The sequence below is a fragment of the Colletotrichum fructicola genome (assembly GCF_000319635.2).
Source record: "Colletotrichum fructicola Nara gc5 chromosome Unknown KSG_Nara_v1_contig03, whole genome shotgun sequence".
Classification (NCBI taxonomy): domain Eukaryota; kingdom Fungi; phylum Ascomycota; class Sordariomycetes; order Glomerellales; family Glomerellaceae; genus Colletotrichum; species Colletotrichum fructicola.
The window spans coordinates 730895-747520 of record NW_027094053.1 but is presented as its reverse complement, the minus strand read 5'-3'; the positions used below and the strand labels follow the sequence as shown (position 1 = coordinate 747520).

The window sequence follows — 16626 nt, the reverse complement described above, 5'->3', positions numbered from 1 at the left end:
TGTGCCGCATGTCGGTTGGAACAGAGCGAATGGGGCCACTCTCTTTGTTTCAAAAGAGGCAGGTTGTTGTACTTGCAATCGATCCAAGTATTTCGTCTGAAAACAAAATCTGTTCTGTCTGGGGAATACCGTTATCTGGAAGCCTGTTGGGTGCATGGAATCAAGATGGAAGCGACGCACAGCAAGAAACTGGTCACTTTTCTTTTTTGACTCCGGCAACAGATTGCGCCATAGCAAATTGGATAATGGTATTGTAACATTGTGTTAAAAACTTACAAGTACCTTCGAAGTCTCCCAGTCAATTACAACATTGATAACTAATACCTCATGTTGAGTCCGATTCCTCGAACCCCCTAATCATGCTGTCAAAGAATGCCGCATCCACTCCTTGAAATGCCCAGTCTTCCACTCCTACAGAGAACCCAGAACCATAAAGCTGATGGCTTGGGCCATCTGTGAGCCAATTGCCCTCAGTGCTTGGATGCAATAGGAGACCTTGATCGGAGCTGAAAGGCACGCTTGGTCCAGGTCCTGCTCCGGTTGTCTCATCCATCTCCATCAGCGCAGCCGGCGAAACGGCCGAAGCGGTACAAGCATCGATACGCCCTTGTTCTTGCTGGACTTGGTGATTGATCGGCCTGAAAGGCTCACGCGAAAGCAGCGCATCGGGCGAGATAGTGACGGTGCCATAGCACGGGATCTTGAGCCGCAGAATACTCGACTCTCCCCCATGAACATCTCTGCTTTCCGAAGATGGTGTCAACATCGAGCCAGTTGTTGAGTTTGCAGTAAATGCTGAGCATCTTGCTGCATGAGCCTCGATATCTAGTAGCCTCACCAGGACATCCGCACTTTTCATCGCCAGCATGTCGGTCGACGTCGAGCTACCCTCTCGCATCAGGTCCAGCGTCTCTTCTACCTTGTCACGATCTGTATGTCTCTGGTGCGCCAGCACATCGTTCCCACCATCCCGTCTGCGCGCATCAATATGAGCCAGGAGAAGAGTCATGGCGGCTATGAGGGCGAAGAAATCTGCGGCATCGGGGATGCTACACACACCTATGGCGCTGCGTATAGTCACAAACCGCGAGAGTATTTCGCGGGATGCATCGACGCAGGCGATTCTGCTGGTGCTTGCCGCACCAGAGGGTGTGCTGCGAAGCATAAAGGGGAGATGGAGCTGAACCAGAAGGAAGTAGTGAAATATTTGGCCGCAGAGACGCAGGCTTTCTGTCACCGAGTTGAGTGCTTTACTGCCGAGTGAGGTGAACTTAGGGAGAGTCCACCATCTTGGCGGCATGGCGGCGGCTGCCATGCGCATTTCGAGGTCGAGGGTATGAGTTGTTTCGAACATGCTGGCATGAGAGTCTTTCTGATTCCTTTGAATAATTCTGGATGCAACTGCGCAGTGTACCTGCTCAAGCCTGCCTAATGGATGATCGTCGAGGGGTGGAAGGATAGTTCCGTCCGAGGCCAGGCCGGAGTGGTGGTCTCTGGTGCTGTCCGGCAAGCCTAAGAGCAGGCAGATAAAACGTTCAATATAGACTATCCGGAACCAGAATAAGCGAGTATCAGGGGCACCGGAGGGGTCGACTGTCTCGACGGGCGATTGGTCGTGGGGGCGGTGGATGCCCATGAGTTGGGCGATTGATACTGCTCTACGGCAGGCCAAGAGAGATAGTCTGAGATTTCCACCGTTTGCCAGATACACGGTTTGGAGAATGACACACTGAAGAGCGTCGATGGTTCCCATCAGATTGTTGTTTTCACAGACCAGCGAAATCGCCGCATCGGCGAGTCGCTCCATGATCTTGCGTGGGGTTGCTGAGGTTGAGGGCGTGCACTTGTAGGTGGACGGGATCCTCTGCAACATTGTGGCTAGTGTGAGCATCCTTTTTGCCAAGAGGACAGGATGCATGAGGTGGTATAAGCCCGCGACGAAGTGCTCTACTGGTTCTGGTTGAAGACTTTCAAGGACTTGATGCGGCGTGAGCAAGAGTTGAAACACGAGGTCGGCATCTGAGTACAGTTCGCGTATGATTTCGCAATCTTCTTTCGACGGCAAGGCGGCGGCGAGATCTTTAGAAAGGGTTGCTAGGGGTCCGTTCAGGGAAGGTTGGTGAAGAGTCGATGTGTGGTGGCTCTGATGGGGTGGCGGCTGAGATGTCCGTTGTGATTCGCCATTGATGGCCTGTACATCTGTCGTCGATGTACAAGACGGTGACTTTAAGTTTGTAGGAACATTTTCATGCGCAGTGGCCGGCTGCGAACGCACTTGTACACATGATGTGGCATGGCTGTGAGCAATCCTCTGGTCCTCGCCGAGCTCCTCAACATCAGCATCACGCTGTGGAGACCCCAGCGACACAGAGATTCCCCAATTCGACTCAACCCCAATCTCATCCTCTTCATCGATCTGTTGAGTAGACTCCCTCGAATTCTTCCGATACAGCTGCTCAACCAGCCTCTCCATCCGGCCCAATCGGTCCCCAACATTGCCGACCGGGGCCTGCGTCCGCGGCAGGTGATCCTCCGGAAACTCCTGGCTCACGCACGGAGTGCCCTTCTGCCAGCATCTCCGACACGTGTCACGAGGACCGTTTTCGTCAAACAGGCAGCGGATCTTGCGTCGCCGGCATTCCCAGCAGCTCCGTGTCCCCTTACGGACGGCTCGACGTTTCGTGGCGGCCCGCTCCGAGGCTGTGTGACGGCTGCTGCCGGTGGTCGTATCCGGCGTCGCAGTCATTGCATGATACCCTGGCAGAAAGTATCGATGAAGAAGGTGTGGTGCATGATGTTGTTCGTTCGACTCTAGCCGGACGAGATGATGTTTGGGGGATGGAGTTCGTCCGCGTTTCGTCCGCCGTCGCGCGGACGGATTTGGAAATGTGGGTCCCGGATGACGGTGGGCCGCCTCTTATTGTTCCACCTTCACAGAAAACATACATTGTTAGAGGTAGCTAAGATAACGCGAAAGGTACGAGGGTTAAATTACTTCTTGATCGAATGCCTTTGAACAAGGCTGCTTTCTTCACGTAGCACATTTGCCGTTCCAACTAGGTAGGAATGAAGGGGAAATGGCAAAACGCCGAAGACTGTTACGAAGAGAAGGAGGTAAAGGCACAGGAGTCAGATGAGTCACTATTCTAAGTTATTTGCTTTTCTATCATTTCAGGCGCAAAATTGCGGCTCTATCAATCCAGTAACTCAGGTGGCGGATGAAATACCGGCGAAAACTTTGTCCCAAGAACTTTGCCAATGGCTTGGCGAATATTGTTCGCGCTTTCCAAATCCACCGCTTCAATGGGCTTTTGCGATGCCTTTTCTTTAATCTTCTGCAAGATTTGTTTGTCCCCGTCTTGCGCTGATACTTTCGTAACGTTGCTCACGAAATGATACTCCAGGTCCTCCATAGACACGGGGTGTATTAGGCCAAGATCCCGTACTTGAATATGATGATCGACAAAATACGTGCGGCCAAAATGGATTCTGGCAGATCGAGGGAGGGTAGTCGACGGGTGGACTGGCTGCATTTTGATCGGTGGAAGTATGACTCCCAGCTCTGTTGGCAAGGGCTTAGGTGACGGGTCTCCAGGATGAATGATCAGCGTCTCCGCAAGTGCAATCGGATTGGCAAACTATTCAAGTCAACTAGTCAAAGTGAGGCTATCGCTATCCCTTAAGTAGTCAATTCAACCCCCTCCAATTAACTTAACTAACTTAATGTCTTATAATCTAGCTAATAGGAGGCCTCAGATTAGCTAGTATCCTACTTATTAGGACAGCTAGCTATATTGGTATATGTGAGGGCCCCCCTAAAGGGGGGCCCTCTAGGAGGGGGGGTGGGGCCTCTAGGGGGCCTTCTAGGGGGTCTTCTAGGGGGCCTTCTGGGGGGCCTTCTTGAGGCCCGGGTCCTTCTTGAGGGACCTTTTAGGGGGCCCTAGGAGGGGCCCTAGGAGGGGCCCTAGGAGGGCTTCTAAGGCTGTAGATAGCCTCAAAATTACCCGATTAGGAAGTCTATTGTTACGACCGCTACAGTTGGTCACTGTAGGCTCGTAACTATATAGTGCAGAACAGGGGACAATGACAACGGATTTGTCATTATCGAAGCTTTTGCTTTGTGCCGCAGTTGGTTGCCCTGACCCGCTCGTAACATCTATATGATGTCACTTTATATAGTAATTAACTTGTTGTAATTATAAGTTAGGTAAGTAATCAAAAACGCTAGAAAAAAGAGCCAACTTAATAAGTCTGGGGGTCAAAATTGACTTGATTGCACTTGCGGAGACGCTGTGAATGATCGCATAGAGGTGCTAGTCATCTTCTCCGCCGGCTCCTCTTCCTGCATGTCTGGATCGAAAACAAGTTTTAGCTTTGTGGCGCCTGGTCTGACTTGCTGACGTTTATGAATTGCAGCGTGTAATAAACTTACGTATGGATTTCTAAGCACAGGCATCCCCATTTTCCCTCTCGAACCACTACAAAGCGTCGGATGAGTACTGGGCCTTGAATTGGTGCATGCATCTTCTCGCCTTCGTTCTTCCGCCCAGGAGGCACTGACAGCGCACAACATTGATACTTCCAAGGCGGATGAAGGTCCACTCCAAAAACACCGCCGGGTTTCTCGATGGAAGCGCAAGGCATAGTTGCAAATTTCATCGTCTGTGATGATTAATTGCCCAGTCGTAAGGTCCTCAAGGAGAATCCAGTCGTCCAGAGAAAAGGTATCATCCATAGGCAATCTTCGTATGACTTCTTGTGCGACAAGATACTTGGGAATTGGCCATGACGCGGACGAAATGGCGAAATAGAAGTTCCAATGGGCAAACCGTAAATGGAATACTGCCCATTCTTCTTTGGTGTATGAAGTTACCGGCTCATAATCGTCCTCAGCATATGGCTGACAGAGCAGACAGCTAACTTTGTGGCGTTGCAAGGGAATACGTCGACAAAATCGCGACATTTGTTTCAAAGACAAGTCTTTGATTTGATTGAGCCTGCGCTTTCGTTGTTCGAGACGCTCTTCGTGTCCGAAATCCGAGACAGGCCCTAGGGGAGAGTTCCCAATTGTCCAATGAGCAGACTTGATATCGACCACGAATGCTGAAGTGATTGGTGTTGAAAATATTTGACCGGCCCTGAAGAACACTGCGGGATTTTTGACAGGGCAAAAGTCGCCATTATTGATGTTCAAGAGTTGTTGAGAGCCGACATGGGCATGCAACTTAATACCTGGCCAATAATCGACACTGGTCGGCTTGCTCGTCTCCTGTGTGACCAGTGTGACTGAATATCCTGCATTATCTCTGTCATCAAGATCAGATATTAGTGGAAGCTCCTTGTATAGCATCCAATCACAGCGAACTTGCCGATTACAAGCCATCGAAACCATGGTATTGATAATAGAGAGCGAAGACGCCAGCGACATTCTTAGCTTCTCCACCTAAGGTTTACGCATCTGAAGTCAATATCACTCTACATCATGGTTCAATCATTTTCTGACTCACCTTTTCTGGCATGCAAATCGCCCACCTTCCTTTGTTGAGAGTATCCTTGACAGCATTCCCAGAGCCCCCAAGCTTCAGACTTTGATGGTAACGCTCGCTCTCCTCCAAAAGGATGTCATCTTTTGATTGACGTTTCTAGTGGCGAAGGCGATTGCGTTCATTGTCGGTTTTCCCAGCTTGTTCGACGTGCTTAGTTGATCGACTTGCAGCAGGACCTTATGAATTACGTTCAGTTCTGCCATAAGCTCGCGATACTCTCGCCCAGCGCCTGATGAGTCCGAAAGAGCTTTGCTCAACTTAATAGCAAGCTCGGCGCCAGCCAAGAAGTCTCCGACGCTGAAACCAAACGTCGCCATCGCGGCCGATAGACATCAGCATTGATCTGAGGCCAGGCGGGGAAGAGATAAGGAAGGAGGGGAAATGGTTGCCTTATTTCGGGCTCAAGTTGACAACCAATCAGATGCCCGAGGTTGCCGTGCCTTACGGCTACCAATGGCATCATTGTTGTGATGCGGCGCGGCGACGCACTTCGATACGCTATTGGATCTCATCAACTGCTGGGCCGGTTCCCCGGCCACGGTCCCATGATTGACCCAAATTCTCACAAGGAAAAATATCTAGCTGAAACAGAGAAAGAATGTCTGACCTGTATTATGGTGTACCGCGTACCCGCACACACCCGTGTTCTATCAGCGTCGCCCGCAGTTCATTCGATACCAAAAGGTGGTTCCGCTGCATTATTCTACGCATCTCTAAGCGAACAGCGCATATGGCTCATCGAAACAGTCATCCCACGTTCTCTTTCCCGAAGACCAAAACTTCTCCAACATCCCGACAGCAGCCAAAGGCAGATAAGTACCCAAATCTTGGCTCATCGAAACTAGCTGTTTCACTACCATCACTCTCCCAGCCGCACTCCCAGTAGACGCCTCGAAGCCGGCAACAATGAGGGGCCATTCGACACAGTTCTTCATCAGCGGCGCCTCCGCCGCCTTTTCGAGGAGAGAAATGAGCCGGCCATAGTGAATAGTTCTCACAGCTCTCCAGCCTGCGGAAGAAGGCAACGCCCTGAGGCCCTGAAGTGACGATATTGCATACAGCGCAATAGCAGACTGGTAGGCCTGAGCCATAAGCAAGAGCTCTTCCCTGACGTCGGCATCCCTTGTTTCGACCCACGTCTCGGGCGAGAATTCGATGACGTCTTCTATCAAGTCTTCCGAAGCAGACTGTGGAGTTCCCATATCTTCAGGAAGACTGTCCGTCGCTATCAGGTAGCGGAGATAGTTGATGCGGATGATGTCGGTGAACAAATCCACGGGGCATGGAAGGAACGGGTAGTAACCCGACTGAAAAAGCTCAGCTATCAAGTCAATATTATCGTAGCTGTGATTTGGCTCTGATTGGTCGTCTGCTGGACTCGTTGAGTTTGCGAAGGTTTCCACGCTGTTTGCATGTCAGATGCCCAGGTCTAGTTTACTTGTTCAAGTGACATGATCTCAAAGAAATTGTACTCCGAATGGGGATGCAGGGGAATCCAACTGGCCACTCACATTTTGGGGAAAAGCAGCATGGGTGCCATGTAAGGTGTCAGGCGGTACACGCTCTCAAACCCGCCTCGAATGTCGACTAGACTTTTGTACCCGTTGAGGTGGTGTCTCCAGTTGGACGCGGTTGCCGAACCCATCAGCTAGCATCAGTCAGCAATCATGAGAGACCCCCATCATTCGTATAGACTCACATCTGCGTATAAGAAGACCATAACACTGGCCATAGTCATGTCTGTTCCGCGCGTCGCGTCGTTGCAAACGTCTTCGTTGAGAGCTTGTATCGCCAAACATCGATGATGGTGGAACCGCGCTCGGATTTCCATCATGAAGGGGTCGGTCTTCTTTTTTGACAAGCGCAGCATGCGGTGCTCGATGGCCATGGACACCAGAGCGTGCCGGGTGGCAGCAGGCATGTAGTGGATGAACCGAACCGGTATGATCCACGGGCTCTTCATCAACTGGGTCGTTTCAAAGGACGGGTAGACAGACTCGTTCCCTACAGTGTGGAGTAAAAAGTTAGCACATACATACAGGCCCAATACCCACGGATGCTGGTCGCTCACAGTACGAAGTCGCCTCGATAATGTCACACACCTCCGACCGAAGTTCCATTCCAGGGGAAGGGGGAAAGATGTGGACCATCTGCGAGCCGGCTCGCGTAACCGCCTTGTTAGAATCAGGACTACTGTCCTGTTCGGAGGTCGTCTTTGACGATTCCTTCTTTGTGGCAGGCTTCTTCCGCTTCCAGGTGCGAGTCTTGACCTTGCCGGGTGCCAGCCACGTCAACGGTTTCTTGTCCTCATAGCCAGGACATACGACGCCAGTCGCCTTACACTTGCCGCATACGGGACGAACGGCGTCGCAGACGACACGACGACGCTGGCATTCCCAACACTGCTTTCTTCCACCGCCGGCGGCAGGGCGGTCTGCTGCTGTGGCCAGCGCTATCCGACGAGCTGTTGAGGTCATTGTCTGTTTCTCAGAATAGTGACCCGAAGTGACTGATGGCACGTTTTGGGCTATTGCAAGTAATCGACGGCACCTCCATGCACGTCTGCCGTTTGGGGATGAGTTTATTAAGTGATCGGACGGACTTTCAGCTTGGAGATGACATCGAAGAAGTGGGACGTGAGACCAGGGGGGCGGAGTGCAGGTCTTGGCCAGCTCATTATCCTGATCGGGTAAGGCGGGGCTGAATCCTTCAGAGTTGCGGCGCAGGCTTTCAGCGTTCGGAAACCAGCCAACCGGTGCTGACGAGCTAGCTTTATCTTGAGAAGACTCGATGAGAGAGATCTTCATCGCGCGGCAAGCTAGGCTGCACGTGGCGATAGCGAGGGCCAAGCTTTTCCTCTCGTCCAATGGAACCGGGCAGCTCTCACTGACTTGGCCTGGCTGTGGTAGTCTGAGACATTGTGCATCATTCACCAACAGATACCAATCATTCTCGAATGGGAAGTATTCTGAGATGCATGTCACTTGTTCAGCTCCCGGAAGAGATATATGAGTCCACTCGCGGAGATGGGCGAGCAGTGACATTGCGGGTGGGGTCAACGATTTGAAGTTCAATCTGTCTCCATCAACATGGGAGTCTCCAATAATCTCAATGCGAGCTGCGGGTGACAACTCCGTCGCTCTCTATTCGACTCGCATAAGGAGACCGAATTGAAAGCTTCTCTCAACAGCGAGTAGGTACTGAGTTTCTAGAAACCAGCAATTCAATTGCAAATTGTTCTAGGCTTAGGCGTGGGGTGCTGGTGCGGGTCATGAGCCCTCTGCGGGCCTCAACCCACATCGCTTCACAGCAAACATCATCCTCGATAGTCTAGTGGTGAGGATATCGGCTTGTCATTACGGCAAAGCGCCGGGGACCGGGGTTCAATTCCCCGTCGAGGAGTATTCAGTTCATTTTTGCCCTTTTTGCTCTTCGAAGTGTTCTCTGTTGATGCACTGCGAACTTAAATCAATCCTTTGTGGTTAATGGGGGAGGAAAGGTAACTATGTGAACGACTTCAGCGATAATCGACCTATCTTAGAATAGAGAAGTGGAGTCGTTCTTTTATTTTCAAGACTGGAAAATCGTTCCATATTTGCATCATAATTTAAATGTTCTTTGTTATGTGCGAAAACATGAAATGTGTGTGCGTGATTTCGAATGGGTTGAATTTACAAACCTGCACAACCACATTTTTTGAAAAACCCTAGGCCGAGGTTCAATTCCCCGTCAATGGAGATATGATACTGGTTTTGTGCATGTCTAGCCTTGTGGGTGTTATTCGGACATTATGAGATTGAACAAATGCTCAACGGCTTTCTCGAGTTAAACGGAAGGGCGCCAGGTGGCTTGAACGACTTCTGAAGCTTACTACTCACGAGTAGTAGATCTTTAGCTCTTCGCTCCTAATCACACTCTTCTAAATAATCAATCAGATCAGTGCTGACTCCTGTGAGAACAACCCAATCAAATGATTGTGACAATCCTTGTGGTGGAAGTTGTGTAGTCCACAGCAGAGTTCAAGGCCCCTGCCCCAATTCTCACCGCCACATAGTCACACCCGGTCCGGTCTTTCAGCTTCCGAGCCTCAGAACAGGCTGGCCGTTCGGAAGCCAGCAGGTATATCCCGGAAAAGCTCCGGTTCCCAGATTCCGACTTCAATCTTGAGGCAAGGACGAGGAACAATAGGACCTCATCTGCAGCAGGCCTTTGGATGATGTTCACGTCTCCTTGGAAGAAACATTCCACAGGATTCGCATCACTGCCTTGGTCTGTGGCGAAGGACCTGCAGTGCCTCAGTGTCGTACAGTCCAGCACAGGGTGATAATCAGCCACTTCTACCACAAATACCTGCCCACGAAAGGTTATGTGGCCTTCGGATACTTGTCCTCGAAGATCAGCAGTATTTGGACTAGAGGACGCTTCCAGAATCTGCACTTCGCTCTCAAGCTCCGGAACCCATCTTTGCCAGGACATGTCCGCCGCCTCGAGTGATGCCCATGACCAAGATGGGGTTGATGATTTTGTAGATAGTGAAGACGTGGCGGAAGGCCTAGTTTCCCGTCGTCCAATGCTTGCTTTGCTGACCCATAGCAAAGAGAAAGGGAGATCTCGCTCCCAGTGTCCAGCGAGATATCTACCCATCACCCCGTGTCTGTCAAAGTCTTCAGTAACGCCTGAAAGTGCTGGTAGTCTGTCTTTCGGAAACGTAAGTTGTCGTTGACAATACTCTTCAAGAATCTTTGTCCATATCTTCGACAGGCCGGTTGGTGAGGCACTCGTGAAGATCTTTCCGATTTCCATCTTGATGTATGAGCCCGGAATCTTGCCGCTACACTCGCAGACTACACCATCATGACACTCCCACATCAGTTCCTGGCTGGTAAAATGAACCACGTGTGGCGACAGTATCTGTTCTTGAAGACACCAGCCTCGAGTGATCAGTGGTAAAGGACGACTTAATCTGGCCATATCAGGCCTCGAAAACGAAGAGTGGTCGATGAAGCACCGGGTAAAGAAATGCCGTATTTTCCCGCTCACCTCGGCAGTAGACTTATAGATTCGTCGCCTCCGGTCGTATAAAAAGCCTTCTTCTCCACCAGCCGCTGATGTCGCCGCGATGGTGATGTAGGCTTTCCGATAGATGGAAGCCATTTGGCTGGCTTCTTTAGCCCAGTCATCGGGGTCATCTTGAATTATGCATAAAGAATCGACCCAGATAAAATCTATCCCTAGTGCACGGGTAACAGTGATGGCATCTTGAAAGGTCTTTGGCAGATCGGCCCAGATTAGTCGCGATTTGTAGCGACCGAGGGTGGCCTTCGTTGTCTTGGCAGGTTGATGCTGACCCCAGCAGTGACTTAGAGCAACATAATTGCAGTAATCGCCGTATGCTTTCCCTTGGTCGCCAGTTTCGACGAGAAATACGTCGTGCTCGAAAGAGCCCACATGTACAAGTCTTGTAGGCGTATATGATGTTTTCGAAGCTGAGATGGACGAGCACAGTTTGTGCGAGCCAGCACATATTGCCAGATTGGCACGGATAAAGTGAATGTAGTCATCCAGATTGACACAGCAACCTTTAGCTGGCTCGAGGCTCTTGCCAGCCCATGGGCAATTCTCCTCTACCCGGTGTCAGTGATCACAAATCCCTATCCAGATCGTGTTTGGATGTCTGAACCCCGGAGCACTAACCAGAAGGTTTCACATGGGTGCATCCCATCCCAAAGCCCCATATCACAAAGTTTTCAGTTTGGAAATGAGGCTCCCGTTCAGAACACAGCCTGATCTTGATGTTGTAGTCGAGGGATGAAAATGATTCACCCAACAGGCCGATACAACTGTTCAGCAAGAGCTTGCAGGTCTTGCAACCATTGTAGGAGGCGTTTTGAATATCAGAGATCTTGTAGACATAGCCATTGCTAGGATGCTCTGAGCTAGGCTCCAAGTCATAGCAAACGTTGCAGGAAGACATCGAAGCAACCGCACAGAATGTGTTTTAGAATGACCCGAATAGCCATAAAAGCGCGAGATCCCAGACTGCTTGAAGCTTAAGGGGCATGTATAAAGGGCACAGTGCGCTTATCATTCAACGGGTGCCATCATTGATTGTGATCGCAGGTTTAAGAACACTAATGCCGAAATAAAAGCGAAAGGAAATGAGCTCAGGTTTGAAGGGGAGGGGAAGTGTCTATTTATGCGAACGGTGAGAGGGCGGAGGTCGTCCTGACGTCAATCTGACGTGAATACTGACCAAAAATACACATTGAGTCACAGGTATAATATGCGCACATCCGACTTGTTATACCAATGAACATCCGCAACGTGTTACTGCGTGGATGGGTATCTGCTCTGCCTATGGTAGGCTGTTGGTACAATTTCAAGTGGACACCAGCCCTGCGGATGTCTACGTGGCCTGGTATGGCCAACCAGACAAGAGCCATATCGTCCAGTTTCAGCTGCGCAAACCGGTCGTCGAATGAATAGTTGTTTCCGTCACATTGATAGCCAGATGCGCAAGATACAGCTTGACCTGGTTTTTTCACGTCTAAGAAATACTAGAAGAGAATGTAATTGAGATAAAAGGGAGAAAGCAAAGGAGCTGCGCAACGGATCGCTCAAGTCGACTGAGTCCACACGAGAGAACTTCAGTTATGAGATTGCTGCCTACTACAGAATCAAATGGTACCCAATACCAAAGCGACGCGATAGGCGTTCAAGTTTTGTTGCCGCGCAGCACCTTAGGGCGCAAAGTGGCATTGGGTTGATGATCTTTTCACTCGCGGTAAACTCATTGCACTAATGGTATCCTAGAGTTCCAACGTCTAAAGCTCGAACACCACGTACCATTCAAGGTGCACAAATAGTAAATTATCATTATTATTAAATGATATTGATGTCTAATCATCTTTGACGCATCTCCACTCTACTGCTTGGCATCAGCGATAATACGCTCAGCCGCAATCTCAGCAATGCCGTACACAGCAGTCTGAACATGGGCAGAAACCAGTAGGGGAATAACACTGGCATCTACGACGCGCAGGTTTGAAGTACCATAGACCTTCAGGTTGGCGTCAACAACACCTCCGTCCTCCTTGGGCAGCATCGAGCACGTGCCGACGGGGTGGAAGATGCTCAGCGTGGTGTTGAGAGCAAACTCCTTCCACTGCTCGTCGGTCTGGACGACATCCAGACCGGGCTCGTACTCGCTCTCCCAGATGGAGGCCATGGGCTCGGTGGTGGCGATCTTGCGGCAGTACTTGATGGCCTGAATGGCCGCCTCGAGATCGTGCTCGTGCGCAAAGTAGTTGGGGTTGATGATGGGCTTGCCGGTGGTGTCGGCGGGGTTGATGTGGATGTTGCCGCGGCTCATAGGGTGCATGATCGCTGCGATGAGGGTGAAGAAACCCTTGCCGAAGAGGGGGGAGGTGGAGGCCGGGTAGCCCTTGACGCCAGTGTAACCATCGGAGAAGATGACCTCCAGCTGGGGGATGGCCGGGTTGGTCATGAACTCGAGCTTCTTCGCGTCGACCTTGCTGGGGTCCTCACCGGCGGCTTCCTTGGCAAGGGCGACCATTTGGGAGTCGTTGCCGAGGGCTTGCGCCCAGGTGGTGAAGGTGTAGCCACTGCCGGTGTAGTCGTACAGGGAGACTTCACCGGCGTTCCAGAGGGCCAGCTGCTCGGCGGCGTAGGTGGTGTTGCTGCGCAGGATGTCGAAGGAGGTGTACTCGGGCTTCAGCTGGTAAGAGCTTTGGATACGGAGGTGGTCCTGCAGGTTCTCGCCGACACCGGGGAGGTCAATGACCTGGGCGATGCCGGATGAGTTGAGGACGGAGGCCTGGCCGATTCCGGACAGTTCCAGAAGACCGGGGCTCTGGATGGAACCAGCAGACAGAATGACCTCCTTGTTAGCTGCAATGACAGTACCATCCTGCAGAGTAACTCCAGTGGCCTGCTGCTCGTCCCCAACCTGGTCGAGGTTGACCTTTACAACAGTGGTGTCGGACAGGATCTCCAAGTTGGAGCCAGCAATGGGGAAGTAGGCGTTGGCGCTGTACGAGCGGTTGTAGTGGGTAGCATCAATGCTGCTGGGCTGATACATGACGCCCAAGGGGTTACCACCTAGAGACTCAAGGTTGGTTTTGATGCCCAGGGTGTTCATCGTCGGGATCCATGTCTCCTGGTGCTCGGGAATAATCCGGTTGATGACTGCCTTGACCGGACCGCTGTCACCAACGCCCTCGGAGCCGTAAGTGTCAGTGTTGATACCAGTGAAGTTCTCCGACTTCTTCATGGCGGCAATCATGGTCTCCCAGTTCCACCCCGCATTACCCAGTGCTTCCCAGCTGTCATACTCCTCAGCGGCAGACCGGTCATAGGACATGAGGTTGAGGGCAGAGCTGCCACCAAGAACCTTGCCGCGGTTCACGGAGAAGACACGGTTGTTGACGTTGGTCTGCGTCACGGTGGTGAAGTTCCAGTCATATTTGGTCGCCAGCGTCGAGCCCTTCATGCCAGGGACATTGATCTTGGGCTCGTCCCAGGCCTCGGGGCCTGCCTCGATTAAGAGAATCTTCGAGTCAGGGAGGCCCTCGCTCAGGCGCGCAGCCACGGCTACACCGGCTGTACCGCCACCGACGACGATCTGGTTAAAGGGGTCAGTGTGTCGAGTCCGAACGCCGCCGCCGCCAACCAACAAACAAACGTTGCAATCAAATCAATCCGAGGAGAAAGCGAAGCGCCAACCCCCGTCGAAAAAAGCAACAAAAGGACCAAAAGATCTGAAAATGGACAGGAAGACTTACATAATCGTAGGAGTCGTCTCCATAGGGCTGCGGCGCAGGCGCTGCAAAGACATGGGCCGCGAGGGCAGCAAATGCGAGACTCGACTTGACAAGCATGGCTAAGACGGTGGTATGCAGCGATCTTTTTCCCGAAATGGAACAAACAATAAGGTTTGAGGAATCGTCGGTTCAGCGATTGAGAGATCACGAAACGAGAGACGAGGATTCGCGAAAAAGCTCAAACCAATGTTGCGCGATATCTGCACGTCAGGCCTCCTGGACGAAAACCAACAACACACTCATGTACGACGATGGAGGGACGGTGGCGTGCCTTGACCATGCGTCACCTCCGGTGAGAGAAACGGGCTGAGCTGAGCCTTTTTGTACGTCCCACAAGATAGCGAATAAAAGTCGCAATTCGATAGTACGGATATTAAGACCACCACGGGCAATATCGTCCAGCCAGAATGTGCTGATCATGAGCCACGCGGCCCAGCAAATATCCTAGTCGCCGCCCCAGGTCGCCGCTTGCCAAGTTCTACAACGGCACAAGGGCCAGAATCGGTGGGGTTCCGAACCATCATTCTGCCATATACGCGGGACGGCTGGTAGAACGACACTAAAAAGCGTGTGAGGGGAGAGGACGACAGCCCATACATAGTAAGCACTTATTAAGTCCCGACACTACGGACGCTACGCCAGGCCAACGCACACCTTCTTACATGAAAAAGATACGCGAGCCAACTACCCCGACGAGCTAAGAGGAGAGAGGAGGGGGAATTGCATGAGTAGTTCGTAAGCGGGCATAGCACAGTCTTATGCTCGGCCGGGCCCCAACGGTTAAAGACGAACGACACGCCCTCGCCGGCACGTTGGCTGTGCCCGGCGAATGCTACCGTACCATCGACGTTTCTGTTCCGGCGGGAACGGTTGGCAATGCGGAGCTGTGCCGGCCGGTCGTTCCTCCGGGGGAGGGTTCATGACTCAAGGATGTCCCCTGCCAGACCCATCCGACAACCTGACAGGTCCTTGTCTGGGCAAATCAGCCGTCTTAGTGAATAATGAACAATTCCACCACAATCCCACGTCGCCAGGCATTGACGACGTTGTCTTCCGGGCTTTCCCCGTCTCCTCGCAATTTTTGTTTACAGCACGACCCTCAGAGCGAACAGGCTTCCCCTGGGACACCCTTGACACCCGCGACGTTGCCGCCATTAGACTCGGCCACCTCCCTCACTTCGCCCGAAACCTTCGTTGTTACCTAGTGCTCTTCTGGTTGGGTGGTGTAGAAAAAGAAGAGCGATGCCACCCAGCTCCTCTGATATACTTCACGTCCGCGTCCGTATCTGTCTCAAGGCAATCTTCAAATTGTCTTGTCGATGTGAGAGTTGACGGGATGATCGGATGGTCAGAGTGTGCAAAGCCAAAGATGAGAACATGATCACCGTCAACATGCCTCGAAGCAGCACCGGCAGCCCTGCTTTGTCATTTTGGCCAAATCCACAAATCTGGAAATCATCACACCCCCTTGCGGCATTCTGCGCAACAGTCGACGTGCGGCTTTTCGTCCCTGTCATATGTGCAGCAGCGGCGCAGGAGAAACCCACATCAGCCCAGGGATTCTTGACGAATTGTCTTCAGCAGCGGCAACAGCATGCATCGGAAGATTGGAGGCCACTCAAACTCAATTTGTATCCATGGCCACACCGGGCAAAGCCTTGGAGGGGGTAACGCGAACCTGCAAGAATGCTGCCCTTTTCTCTCCTCTCCTCTCTCTCACGGCCGTCCACAACGGAGACTCGGGCGAGACTTTTGTTCTCCGGGGTCAGTCTCTCGGCTGAGACACGCCAACACCCAAGATAGGCCTGCGAGAGAGACATTGTACGCCACGCGCAGCCACATTCCTGGCTCTAAGTTCCCGTGCCTGGCACTCAAAATTGTTTCCGAGGTGACGAACAAGCGCCCACCTGAATGCTTGAAGTCCATTAACAAAAAGTATGTTGGACGATCTCCCATCCACAAATCCACAAGTCCACTGCAACTGCACGACAACACGTCGAAGCATCGCTACCACCCTTTCCCACAAGGCCCGCGGGATGAACAGGTTGGGTCTTCGCCTTTCTGAGACATATGCGCCGTGTGCCCTGACCTCCTCCGTTTCCTTGCAGACCAGACCACCACTCGGCCTCACGCATGCAGGCTGTGCGGCGGAAACTGAATTACCTGCATCAGCTACACCTGGGTACTCTTTCCTTTTCGTCGCAGCTCTCTTAAGACGGCTACAAAGCCCTTAACAC

General features: G+C 51.9%; 5 protein-coding genes across 5 annotated transcripts; all 5 read right to left on the bottom strand.

The window, feature by feature from the left end:
• Positions 1–325: 325 nt before the first annotated feature.
• Positions 326–1873, bottom strand: curR (Dehydrocurvularin biosynthesis regulator; the record flags this gene model as incomplete). Its single annotated transcript, XM_032030646.2, has 1 exon — positions 326–1873. One exon carries the CDS (start codon positions 1871–1873, stop codon positions 326–328), a length of 1548 nt encoding a protein of 515 aa, XP_031893558.2.
• A 3499-nt stretch (positions 1874–5372) lies between these two features.
• On the bottom strand, positions 5373–5863 carry CGGC5_v004984 (uncharacterized protein; the record flags this gene model as incomplete). Its single annotated transcript, XM_066151374.1, has 3 exons — positions 5373–5443; positions 5508–5532; positions 5588–5863. 3 exons carry the CDS (start codon positions 5861–5863, stop codon positions 5373–5375), a joined length of 372 nt encoding a protein of 123 aa, XP_066008973.1.
• Positions 5864–6259: 396 nt separating this feature from the next.
• CGGC5_v004983 (uncharacterized protein) lies at positions 6260–8023 on the bottom strand (the record flags this gene model as incomplete). The annotated part of the gene is made up of 4 exons (XM_032030623.1): positions 6260–6950; positions 7058–7194; positions 7246–7550; positions 7618–8023. The coding sequence occupies 4 exons, from the start codon at positions 8021–8023 to the stop codon at positions 6260–6262; spliced, it is 1539 nt and encodes a 512-aa protein (XP_031893178.1).
• A 1967-nt stretch (positions 8024–9990) lies between these two features.
• On the bottom strand, positions 9991–11520 carry CGGC5_v004982 (uncharacterized protein; the record flags this gene model as incomplete). Its single annotated transcript, XM_066151373.1, has 3 exons — positions 10190–10390; positions 10587–11170; positions 11241–11520. The coding sequence occupies 3 exons, from the start codon at positions 11518–11520 to the stop codon at positions 10190–10192; spliced, it is 1065 nt and encodes a 354-aa protein (XP_066009209.1).
• Positions 11521–12471: 951 nt separating this feature from the next.
• Positions 12472–14446, bottom strand: citC-5 (Dehydrogenase citC; the record flags this gene model as incomplete). The annotated part of the gene is made up of 2 exons (XM_032030601.1): positions 12472–14190; positions 14351–14446. The coding sequence occupies 2 exons, from the start codon at positions 14444–14446 to the stop codon at positions 12472–12474; spliced, it is 1815 nt and encodes a 604-aa protein (XP_031893188.1).
• Positions 14447–16626: the final 2180 nt, after the last annotated feature.